The 12245-nt window shown below is 49.5% G+C and overlaps 1 protein-coding gene across 1 annotated transcript; it reads left to right on the top strand.

The window, feature by feature from the left end:
- The first annotated feature begins 754 nt into the window (after positions 1-754).
- Positions 755-5580, top strand: LOC119270389 (probable glycerol-3-phosphate dehydrogenase [NAD(+)] 1, cytosolic). Its single transcript, XM_037552395.1, has 6 exons — positions 755-990; positions 1123-1939; positions 3002-3223; positions 3799-4046; positions 4299-4438; positions 5132-5580. Exons 2-6 carry the CDS (start codon positions 1303-1305, stop codon positions 5253-5255), a joined length of 1371 nt encoding a protein of 456 aa, XP_037408292.1. The 5' UTR covers positions 755-990; positions 1123-1302; the 3' UTR covers positions 5256-5580.
- Positions 5581-12245: the final 6665 nt, after the last annotated feature.

Consider the following 12245-nt stretch of genomic DNA (forward strand, 5'->3'; position numbering starts at 1 on the left):
GATGATACTCCGTTGCAGCACCCGTGAGGTTCCGTCAGCCGTCGATGCTCCGTTCCAGCACCCATGAGGTTCCGGCGTCAGGCGATGCTCCGTTGCAGCATCCGTGAGGTTCCGTCGGCTGGCGATGCTCGGTTGCAGCACCCGTGAGGTTCCGGTGCCATACGATGCTCCGTTGCAGCATTCGTGAGGTTCCGTCGGCCGGCGATGCTCCATTGCAGCACCCGTGAGGTTCCGTCGGCCGACGATGCTACGTTGCAGCACCCGTGAGGTTTCGATGGCCCGGCGATGCTTCATAGTTCCCTTTACGCGCCAAGCTTGAAGAAGCCCGAACACCTAGACTACAAGCCGGGGCCTGATTCGAAGTCTAGTAATGACCCTTTTCTCAAGCCATAGCCCAGCCTGAAAACAAGCCCAAAAGCCCGGCCGAAACAATGTTTTTTGACTGCCCCAAAGCCCAACGATCCGGCGCAAAATATTGAGAAAGTGAAGCCCAGACTGAATGCAGTTTTGGACCTGCAAAACAGCGCCTTAACCCAGCCCAAACGGCAAGCCTGACCCAGCCTTGCCTGGTATTATTGGGCCAGGCTCGGGCCGGGTCGTCTGGCCGGGCGGCCCGGCCCATGATTAGTTTAGTTGTACGTGCCGTTTACCGGAGTTGATCTTTTTTTTTCTGTACGAACACTCAGTCGTCGTCTCCCCCGGGACAGAGGAGCACGGGCAGCTCGGGAAGCAGCGGCGACACCGTTGCGCCCCGCCTCCCCCACTCATTAATGGCGGCCACTGCATGGTTGGCTGCGGCACCCATCTCCCCCATCAATGCCGCCACCCACCTCCCCCGTCTACTAAAACGCCAGCCAACCCAAGCTTCCCTCCATCCACCCCACCCCACCTCCACTTCATCACTTATCCATCCGTCCGTCCCGCCACCTCACCGCGGCGCCGGCTGCCTCCCGCCCGGCCAGCTCCGCCCCGGGGTTCCTCGAGCTGGAGGTGGGTGCAGCCATAAACGCCTCCCGTCCGGCCTGCTCTGCTCGCCTCGATCCGCATCCGCTTACTTATTCTTGCGCCGGGGTGCAGTGTCCCGCTTCTGTTTGATTACCGTTCCACTTTCTATGAGTGTAGGTGGCGGTGGATGACCAGCTCCTGTACCTTTTTCGGGGGATTGCAGTGTTAGGTTCGAGGTTGGTGAGCGATCTCGCGACCTCGGGCCTGCGCTTAAGGTGTTCGATCCATTGCCGACCAGAGCACACACCTTTCAGGCCTTTTTGTTCTCTGGATCGGGTTGCAAGGCAGAGATCAGAGATGGTTGGGAGCGTGCACGTCAATGGATCGGCGAACGGCGCGAACGGCACCGAGGATCGGCTGGACGAGCTGCGCCGGCTGCTCGGCAAGTCCGACGGCGACCTGCTCAAGATCGTCAGCATCGGCGCCGGCGCCTGGGGAAGCGTCTTTGCAGCCCTCCTGCAGGACGCCTACGGCCACTTCAGGGAGAAGGTGCAGATACGGGTGTGGCGTCGGCCGGGGCGGGCGGTGGACCGGTCCACCGCCGAGCATCTGTTCGACGTGATCAACTCACGGGAGGACGTGCTGAGGCGCCTCATCCGCCGCTGCGCCTACCTCAAGTACGTCGAGGCGCGGCTGGGTGACCGGACTCTGTACGCCGACGAGATTCTGAGGGATGGGTTCTGCTTGAACATGGTCGACACGCCCCTCTGCCCGTTGAAGGTGGTCACCAACCTGCAGGAAGCTGTCTGGGATGCTGACATTGTGGTGAATGGCCTGCCATCCACTGAGACGAGGGAGGTGTTTGAGGAGCTCAGCAAGTATTGGAAGGAGCGGATCAGCGTTCCGGTCATCATTTCCCTTGCAAAGGGGATAGAAGCCTCCTTGGACCCAATTCCTCGTATCATCACGCCTACACAAATGATCAGCTCCGCAGGTAAGCATTTATCTTGCTCTGTCTTTGTCGTCACATATATTCTCATCTATATCGAAGCGTGCAATCATTTGGTATCCATGAGGGAGAGAAATTGATTTGGTTAGAGAGTAATGTGTTTGCATTAGTTATTTTCTTCTGCGGTGATTGCAACTCACTGTTTGATGAGAGGGAAAAATAGAGAACTTTCTGGAGAACAACTTTTGAGTGAAAGCTTTATGAAGGAATACTTCTGATCAAAGGAAAATCAAGCTTACGGCTTGATAATGTATTGTGCAATGTTTGACATTTTTGTCTGCAGTTCATGGCAATAATTTCCGCACATGAGATTCTGCTGTAGTCTTTTGGTCTGATTATTTGTCAATTTACAGTTGGAAAAAACAAATACACATTTAGTACTTTTCTGTTGCCATGACCTGCATAATTATTGCACTTAGCATAGTGACTTTGACACTTTGTAGATATGCACCAACCTTCAGTTTACTCAATCAAATCAACCTATTGCATTTGAAGTTTGCTTGCATGAAAACAGATGTTGACTTTTCCTGTTGCATTTTTCTGCTGATTTATTATGTCAGATCTTATCTTTTTGTTACTCACCTGAGATGGATTTGATGTCCAACTTGATTTTATACAAAAGTAGCGTAAACTGTACATCTAGGATTTGGAGTGAGTTTTCATGTTAAGCATGAGTATGCTACAAAGAGTGATTTCATAGCGTATGCTATATGTTCTGATTTCGTCGAAAGACGTTTTGATCTTGACATGCACTGTTGGACTCATATACTTAATTATGGCAGTTAGCATAGTGACCTCTTGGGTATACATCACCTACCATTTCTTATACTCGATCACATCATGTACCCTGTTCGATTTGAAGAGCTAACGCCAAAGCACTATACGCCATGATAATGACGTGATCCACATCTTGTGACCTGGCCGACAGATGTTTTAATGTTGACAAGTACCCATCTGTCTCACATAATTAAATTTTATTGCCTGAGTTCATTACTTGCCTTATATATCTAAATTACTCGAAATCTGATATTTTAAAATGAATTGCAGCTGGCGTTCCAACTGAGAATATACTCTATCTTGGAGGCCCAAACATCGCCTCAGAAATTTATAACAAAGAATATGCAAATGCTCGAATCTGCGGATCCACCAAGTGGAGGAAACCTCTCGCTAAGTTTTTGAGGCAACCACATTTCATTGTTTGGGATAACAGTGACATTGTCACTCATGAGGTTATGGGCGGACTGAAGAACGTATATGCTATTGGTGCTGGTAAGCGTCTTTTTTTCTTCTTCAAATATTAAAATTTTGCTCACCCAAATAAGGAAATTAATATATTGTCATTATACTCCCTCCGTTCCAAAATAAGTGTCTTGAACTTAGTACAAATTTATACTAGAGCTAGTACAAAGTTGAGACACTTATTTTAGGACGGAGGGAGTATTTGTTAATTTTGGCTTTTACGGTTCCTACCTTATATGTTACTCAATTATTAAAGAAGGCATAGATATGTGTGAGTTTGCTTGGTCTGTTTAATGATCAACGTGATCTGTTGTGTCAGTAGTGTCTGAATCTGAACAGGCTAGCTTTTGAAATCACAGGAAGCAACCTCGTTTCATTATTGTCAAAAAGTATATGTCCTGATATTGTACAGAAAGAACATCTAAGCTGAGAAGCTCCATGGCAATTTAAACACTTGTCTCACTATTATTCTAGGATACCCACTGATGTTTAGTTATTTGCCTTTTCTTGCCTTAAAGGAAGTTTTTGCTTTCTTTCGTGGCAAGGTATTTGCTACCATGTGCTATGTTTCCAGTTCAAGCAGAACCTTCTGTTCTCTGTTTCAGGAATGGTGGCAGCTTTAACAAACGAGAGTGCAACAAGCAAATCAGTTTATTTTGCTCACTGCACGTCGGAGATGATATTCATTACCCATCTACTGACAGAACAGCCAGAGAAACTTGCTGGCCCTCTGTTGGCTGATACTTACGTCACTCTCCTGAAAGGTCGCAATGCATGGTACGGGCAAATGCTAGCGAAGGGAGAACTCAGGCTCGATATGGGTGACAGTATCAAGGGAAAGGGGATGATTCAGGTTATGTCATAGCAGTGTTCTTTTCTTTTCTTCCAGAAGTTTCTCTGATTGCTGAGCTTGTCTGAATAATAATATCGAAAAGTAAAACCTAGAAAAGATATTAAACCCTCTGGATATTCTTGCTATGTAGTTATTTTGATAATCCCTGTCATCTATAATGGTTCCCATTTTGCTTGGGAGTTGTTGGTTCGCTTTAGCGTTTTGCATGGCATGCACTAACTGAGTATAAGCTCTGTGTATTTCATTGGACAGGGTATTTCTGCTGTTGGTGCATTTTATGAGCTGCTCAGTCAACCCAGCTTAAGTGTGCTACACCCAGAGGAAAACAAGCAAGTTGCTCCTGCTGAACTGTGCCCAATTCTGAAGAGGCTTTATAGAATTCTGATAAAAAGGTCTGTGATATCTCTATTACCATTCTCCATATGGCTTGTTCTGCTTACTTTGACTATGTACAGAGTGCTTTGACAGCTTGAAACATAGTTCAACTGCAAATTATGCCCCTTCTTACTTGTCCAATCCATTGCCGCTTCTAGTTGTCACTTGCCAGCATAACTAGAAATACCGTTAACTGCTAACAAGACAATAACACATTGATACATGAACTCAGTGTAGGTCCAGCAGTTTATCAAGATAGAGTCAACGATGCATACTTGCAGGAAGTACACTGTAAATCAAATCAAAAGTTGTTTGCCCATTCGAGGCCATGCTTTTTCCCTTTGCTTACAGCCAAATATACTCTGTTTTGCTACTCCCTCCGATCCAAATTAATTGATGCTGACTTAGTACAACTTTGTACTACAGTTGTACTCCCTCCGTAAAGAAATATAAGAGCGTTTAGATCACTAAAGTAGTGATCTAAACGCTCTTATATTTGTTTATAGAGGGAGTATTAAGTTAGCGTCAATTAATATGGATCGGAGGGAGTATTACATTTTACTCTGATTTTCCATGAGCAAATTTGTGAAACCATCACAATGAACAGTATCAATACATGATCAACCATCAGCTTTTGCCAAGGAGCCTTTCTGCCAACTGATCGGAATCAGGATTCTGTCTTACGCTACTCTTCTGTTTGGAATCTGCAGGGAGCTCCCAGTGGGAGACATCCTCCAAGCCCTGAGGGACGAAACCATGAACGACCCCCGTGAGAGGATCGAGATGGCGCAGAGCCACACATTCTACCGCCCGTCTCTCCTTGGGAAGCCGTGACCTCGGTAGCCCCGTGTACATGATTAGAATGTAAACAAAAGGCTTGGATTAGCTCCAACCCTGTCATGCTTCACATCATTATCGATTGAGCAAAGGCGTCTCCGGGTTTCTGCTGGCTTGTGGTTTGGATCCCAGGCCCCAGCGGCCATAGTTTGTGGGGTCGTTGGACTGTCAGGTTGTACAAGAGAGTAATGATCGAGTCAATAATATGTTGCTACTTGGGCAATAAACATGTGGCGTGAACGAGACACAGGTTATTTGTGTGTTTTTAACCCTTGCTGCTAAATTATTTGTTTTCGACGAAATGAGATGCAAATAGTTGTGAGATTCGGCGACCCGTGTTCCTCTAAGTATTAGGTTTTTTTTCCTGGACCGTCGTCTGGGTCTGAACTTCTGTAGTGAGAAAAGATGCAAAATATTTGAGCATTCATTCACTCCAAGCAGGAATTCTAACAAGAGATGTTGCACAAGTGGTATGGTTGACTCCAAGCAGGAATTCTAACAAGACTGATTTACTGCCTCCAATATGAAGTTATACTAAAGCTGCGACCATTAGTTTGGACCGGGGAGAGTAGCTAAAACTTCTGTTGCAGTAACATGCATGCTGCTGCACGTGTCAAGGGGCGCACGCGGCACGCATGCTCCTCACTCTGTTTGTGGGGTACAATTGTGTGTGTGTTTGTACATCACATGAGTGCATATTTGTCTAACAGTTTACTTATAGCTGCTCAGACGACTGGACATTTTCGACATATAACTTATCAACAGATTAATTAATCCAATATAGAGTGAAGTTTATTTTTTTCTTGAATAAAAAAATTGTACCTTTGTGCATGCATGCACTTCCACTTTCTGCGTGAGCTTTTGTTAGAATCTTTTCCGAATTAAATTTTCTGCAACCGCACTTTGTGCCTTTTTTGTTCAGAAAAAAAACTGATCGATCAAGATGAGCGTGGGTGTATGTGGTGTGCGGTGTGGCGCCCTAAAACATTTAGGCCTTGCTTTCTTAAGAGCATCTCCAATGGCCGCGCCAAACGACGCGCGCGCGGTAAACCCAGCTTTTAGCGCGCGCGGTGCGTTTTGCCGCACTCCGGCGGCGGCGGGAAACTCGCGCGCGCGGGAACCGTTTGCGCGCGCGCGCGAAAAGGCGCCAGCTCGCGCGCCATTTTTTGCGCACCGCTTCCGGCGCGTCTATAAAGTGCGGCGCGCGCCACGCGCCTTCTCCACACCTCCTCTTCTCCTCTTCCTCTTCCTCTCTGCCACCGACGCGCCTCCACAGCTCCAGCGCCCTGCCACCGCCGCGCCGCCATGCCGCCGCGCCGCCGAGGAGCGTCCGGCTACCGCGGCGTCCACCTGCGCCCCAACGGCAGCTACTACTCGGAGATACGCTCCGGCGATCTCCGGCTCGGCCTCGGCACCTACGGGACGGCACGCGAGGCCGCCCGATCTCGTTGCAGCAGGTGGGCAGTCGTTCTTCACGCCGGACGATGATCGGTGGCTGGACATCTGGCTAGATACCTCGGACGACACCGCCGAGGATGATAATGGTGATGATGATAGCGATTTAGAGTAGTTTTTTTATGCAATCTATCTCGTTTTTTATCTTTTGTCGTTTTTATTATTATGCAATCTATGTTTCCGATGTAAAATACCTTTGTATCGTTTAAAATCTATGCAATCTATCTAGTTTTTTTATGCTTCCAATGCCTACATTTCTAGTTTGTAGAATGAGCGCGCGCTGCATTTTTTGCACGCTGCTGGAGCGGCGCGCGCGCGCTGCATTTTAGCGCGGCTGCTGGAGCGGTCGTTGCACGCCGCGCCAAACCAGGCGATGGGCGTGCGCTAAAGCTGTTTTTTGCGCGCGCCGCGTTCGGCGCCTGTTGGAGATGCTCTAATGCTTAAAACTTTGATGAACAAAGAGTCCAAATTCAAGCACGTATTGATCTGTTAAAAAAAACGTATCGATCAAACTAGTACACAACTTTGGACTTCTCCTGAGATGTTTCTGACCTAATCATCTTCTAATGGTAGCAATCTCGTAAAATTTATAATTATCATGACTAGTAGTGTACCGTAACTCGATAGAAGCACATCAAAATACTCTCATATATATATACTCGATATCAAACTGCGTGTGGTACTGTCGTATCATCGTCGATCACTGCTTGTCCGGGGGGCTGGAGCTCCTCCTCCTTCGCCTGCTGCATGATGGTCACGCCGAAGAGCCTCAGGCAGCCCGCCGGCACTACCGGCGCCTGCGGGAGCTGCGCCGCCACAACGGGCACTTCCATGGCAGGCGCCGACCTGGGGATCGCGAGCTCCATGGCGTCCGGGGGAAGGAGGAGGCGCGTCCGCTTCCTCGGCACGATGGGCTTGCCATTGTAGTGCTTTCTCATGTGGCCACTTAGCCGGACGCCGCTGGTGTAAACCTCGCCGCAAACCTTGCAGGGGTGGAGCCTCTCCGGCCTAGGCCCGCCCGCGGCGTGCTCCATGGGGTCGACCCCCGCTGCTATGGCTGCCGCGGCGGCCGCCGCGATCCTCCGGTTCTTGTGGCCGGCGACGTGTCCGCCCAGCCCCTAGTGCGTCTCGAACCACTGGTTGCACTCCTTGCACGAGAATCCATGCCGGGTGGCCGGGTCCTTGTGCTGGATGATGTGCGGTGGCCAGTGGAAGGCCTGTGGTGAGACGGCGGCGACATGCTGCTGTGCGGGGGCGGGCGGGTGGAGGTAGAAGGCGGCTGGCTCTGGTGCTGGTACGGCCGGCCGTGGAACTGGATCTTGCTTCTGTGCAGGAGGCGTCAGGGTGATGTCGACTTGCTTGGGTGCAGCGGCGGGTGCTGCTGCCTCTGCCACCACGATGGCCATGGAAAGACCAGCAGCACTCTGACTGGGTTCCACGGTGGCGCTGCTGCTGCTCGCCAGCTCGACGGTCATCGGGTCGTCTGGGGTCTTGGGCTCCGCGACGACATAGGCCATGGACACGGAAACGGGGTCGTCCACGGCGCTAACCGCCTGCGCGTGGACCCTCATGTGGCCATGCACGGCCTTGGAGTTGTGGAACTGCCTGTGGCAGACGGGACAGGCGGGGAATAACGCGGTGGCACCAGCAGCATCGCCGGCGGCGGCGTCGCTGATGGTCCCGTCGGAGCCGAGCGAAGATGTGGGGGACAAAGCGCGGGTAGTCGTCGATTTTGATCTTGATCTTCTTGTTCTTGATCTTGACCCGGCGCTGCCGCTGCCGCCGACCACGTGCACGTCCTCCACGACAGGGACAGGGCCGGGCCGCGCGACGGTGACCATCCGCTGGCGGTCGCGGTGGTCGTGGAGGGGCAGTGGGTGGAGGTAGTAGCGCGCGTCCTCGTCGTCGGTGTCGGTGTCGGAGCCGGTGTAGTAGCCGGAGTCGACGACCTCGCCCTCCTCGATCTCGCGGCGCCAGCGCCCCGACTGGCCTAGGCGATCATCATGAGCGGAGCCGGCCATGGAAGGAAACCAGATCGGTTGATCGATCGATCGATCAGCAGTGAGGGAGAGAGAACGAGGGAAGCTAGGGTTTGGCGTCGCTACGCTACGCTCGAGAGTTAGGGCTTTGCTTGTGTTGTGGGGGGCTTTGCTTGTGGGTGGGGAGGAGGAGTAGGCTCCCTTATACGGAGAGGAAGGGGTAGATGGATCCGATGGATCTGCGGCGGCAAGGCGCAGTGCAATGCCGAGACGGGGTAGGGTTCCGTGGCGCGCGCGGCTACGAGTGGTGGACGATCGCGGCGGGAGGGAAGGGGGCGGGAGTCCGCTTGGGAGACGATCGATGGCGGCAGGGATCGATCGAGTATGTTAGGCGGAAGGAGAGGGAGAGAGAGAGGAGACTCGCGCGCGGTTTAAACGGGATTCACCTGCTGCAGAGAGAGAAAGAGAGAGACTGCATGCCGCGCGTTTTTTTTTTGGAAGTTACTGCCGCGCGGTTTAAACGGCCCGGGATTCACTTGCTGTTAATTTGACAGCACAGCGCCGCAGAGAGAGGGAGATAGATTCTACCATACCCTCCATACGGTTTAAACGGAATCACTTTCTGTTAATTTGACAGCGTGGCACTAGAGAGAGATGGAGAAAATTGGTAGTAGTAGTCGAATATGCAAGCAAATCTTGGCCGGATCTCCGATCGACATTTCGTGGCCACGAAGATATATCCCCCATCTCCAAGTTTTCTTTTAGGTGTTCCCCCATCTCCAAGTGGAGGCAAAGGAAAGTTAAACGGGCCGGTATAGAGAGTATAGAGAGAGAGAGAGAGAGAGAGAGAGAGAGCAAAGAGAAAGAGGAGTCTAGCTAGAACGGTGCATTTAATTTGCATTTTTTTGTCTCCCGTTATAGCATATACCAAAAAAATCTCACATAAGTTCAAAAAAAAAATCTCACGAACGGAAAAAAAGCGTGTACCAAAAACTTCGAAGCATTCCAAATAAATCAACGCACTAGCATTATTTTTCGTGCAAGGAAAAGTAAGAAATCTCCACTAGTCACAACAAAGTCACCGAGAGGAATCGTTGCAACATATATGCTGCGACATGTGAATCAATGTTTCCAGTGACATGAAGAATAATTAGCAAAATAGATAACATGAAAAATATTTGGTGGCATGAGTAAAACATCTGCCACACACCTTCGGACTCATCGGGGCATGTAACCCCGTGTGATTGCAACAAACCGAATGTAGGTGTTTATATATCGAAGGAATCTATGCCAATCCCGACACTAGGCACCCCTGGGCACCTTTTCCCCAAGGCCGGGCAACATTATTTTTAGAATTAGAAAAGCAACTACGTTGCATTTAATTGATGATGAAGAAGACACATTACAAATGCTAGGCTGAGCACACAAACCCACAACAACATACAAGAACATCACACTAGCACCACAGCGACACCAGACCCTAGAAGAGAAGGAACTCAACTTCAAAGATGAGAAAGGCTCGACGAGGCGAGGGAGGTCTTGCGACGAGCCTTGAGCTTTATTCATCTGGTTGCCATCCGACAACACCCCCAAAAGAGAGGAAGGAGTGTTGTATGGGAGCGGGCTAATCCGAGAAGGATCAGACTAGCTAACCCGGCTTCAGAAGCAAACGCCAGACTTGCCAACATGAGATTGAGAACTCGGATCGCATCTTCCCAACACCAACAACACCAGCCACCTCCGACCACTGGTCCCTTCAACTGGTAGCACTCAAAAGATGATGCCCCAAGAGGAGCTCTGCACTGACATCATCATCTCTGACCCTCTAGAGGGTCGGAGGTTTCCCCCGGAGTTGCCATCTCAGACGAAGAAAAGAGCATTCCACCTTGACAACGCCTTCACGAAAGAAGCTAATGCCCTCGGGCATAACCTTTGTCTACCACACCGGAATAAAGGGCCTAGCCCAATACAGTACCACCTCCTCTCGCCCGAGTCAATAACGTTCAGACCATGACCATCATCCCCTGCCCAACACTTGCCAACCCCCTGCACCCAATGACCGTCACAACCACCATTAGATCTAGGCCCCGGGGCTCAAACCCTCTTCTGGTTATAATTTTGTTACTTCTGGTGTTCTCTATACAGCCATGACAGATGATGAATAAAGTCCCCCTAAAAAAAGATTATGAATAAAGTGGAACTTTTTCCCAAAGAAACCTTTCTCCAAAAAAACCCTCTCTTACAACTGTAATCTCTGGATGTGGTTGAGTGAATAAAGCTGATCAGTTCCCATGGGGTAAGATTACGTATAAGGTAGTACTGATCGAGTCAATGAATTGTTGCTTCTTGGACAATAAACACGAGTTTTAAACAAGATGCAGATTTTTTTTTGTGCTTTTAATCTTCGCTGCTAAATTATTTGTTTTTGACGAAATGAGATACATTTTTTTTGCGGTGAAAAATGGCATGAAATGGTAGTGAGATTCGGCGACCCATAATCCTCTGATTGTTATTTTTTTCCTGCACCGCCGTCTGGTCTAAACTTGTATATAATGAGAAAAAAATAAAAAATCTCTGACAATTTATGGCTGCAATAAGAAATTCGTCCAAGACTGATGTAGCACAAGTGCTACGGTTGTGTCATTGTGTAGCTAAAACTTCTCTTGGAGTAACATGCATGCTGGTGCACGTGTCAATGGGCGCATACGCTCGTCACTCTGTTTGTGTGGTACAACGGCATAGCTAGTGTGTGTGTACAGTGTACATCACGTGAGTGCAGATTTCTGTAAGATTTTATTTATAGCTGTTCAGACTGGACATATTTGACATAACTTATCAACAGATTAATCTAATAGAGTGAAGTTTATTTTAGAAACTGCGCCTTTTCCAGGTGTTGATTTAGCATTTGGCGTTGCCGTTTGTGCATGCATGCACTTCCACTTTTTTGCATGTGCTTCTGTTAGGATCTTTTCCGATTAAATTTTCTGCAACCGCGCTTTGCTACTTTTTCGTTGCAAAAGAAAGCTGTGAAAGCTGATCAGACGAGTGTGATGTGCAGTGTTCATCCTTGTAATCGTTAAAGGTGGATGAACAAAGCGTGCAATCAAGACACATTTATCCAACTTCAAGCACGTATCGATCAAACTATTGCACAACTTTAGACCTAATAAACCTTCTAATGGTACCAATCTACTAACATTTACACACGTATGATGCCTAATAGTGTTAATACCACGATCGTAGCACATCAGAATACTCTCTATCAATCTGTATGCTTGCTGTATCATCGATCACTGCTTCTCGTCGACGGGGGCTTCCTCCTCTTTCTTCGCCTCCTGCATGATGGTCACGCCGAAGAGCCTCAGGCATCCCGCCGGCACCACCGGCACTTGCGGGGGCTGCACCGCCGGCGCCACAACGGGCGCTTCCATGGCAGGCGACAGCCCGGGGATCGCGACCGCGATGACGTCCGGGGGTAAGAGGAGGCGCGCCCGTTTCCTCGGCACGATGGGCTTGCCCGTGTAGTGCTTCCTCATGTGCCCACCTAGCTGGA

The sequence above is a fragment of the Triticum dicoccoides genome, chromosome 3A, assembly GCF_002162155.2.
Source record: "Triticum dicoccoides isolate Atlit2015 ecotype Zavitan chromosome 3A, WEW_v2.0, whole genome shotgun sequence".
NCBI lineage: Eukaryota > Viridiplantae > Streptophyta > Magnoliopsida > Poales > Poaceae > Triticum > Triticum dicoccoides.

Bases quoted from the DNA above. Each gene is read 5' to 3' on its own strand.
- LOC119270389 (XM_037552395.1), top strand. From the start codon at position 1,303: ATGGTTGGGAGCGTGCACGTCAATGGATCGGCGAACGGCGCGAACGGC. The intron at 3,224-3,798 runs GTAAGCGTCTTT...TCTCTGTTTCAG, and splicing joins CGTATATGCTATTGGTGCTG to GAATGGTGGCAGCTTTAACA. The intron at 4,047-4,298 runs GTTATGTCATAG...TTCATTGGACAG, and splicing joins AGGGAAAGGGGATGATTCAG to GGTATTTCTGCTGTTGGTGC.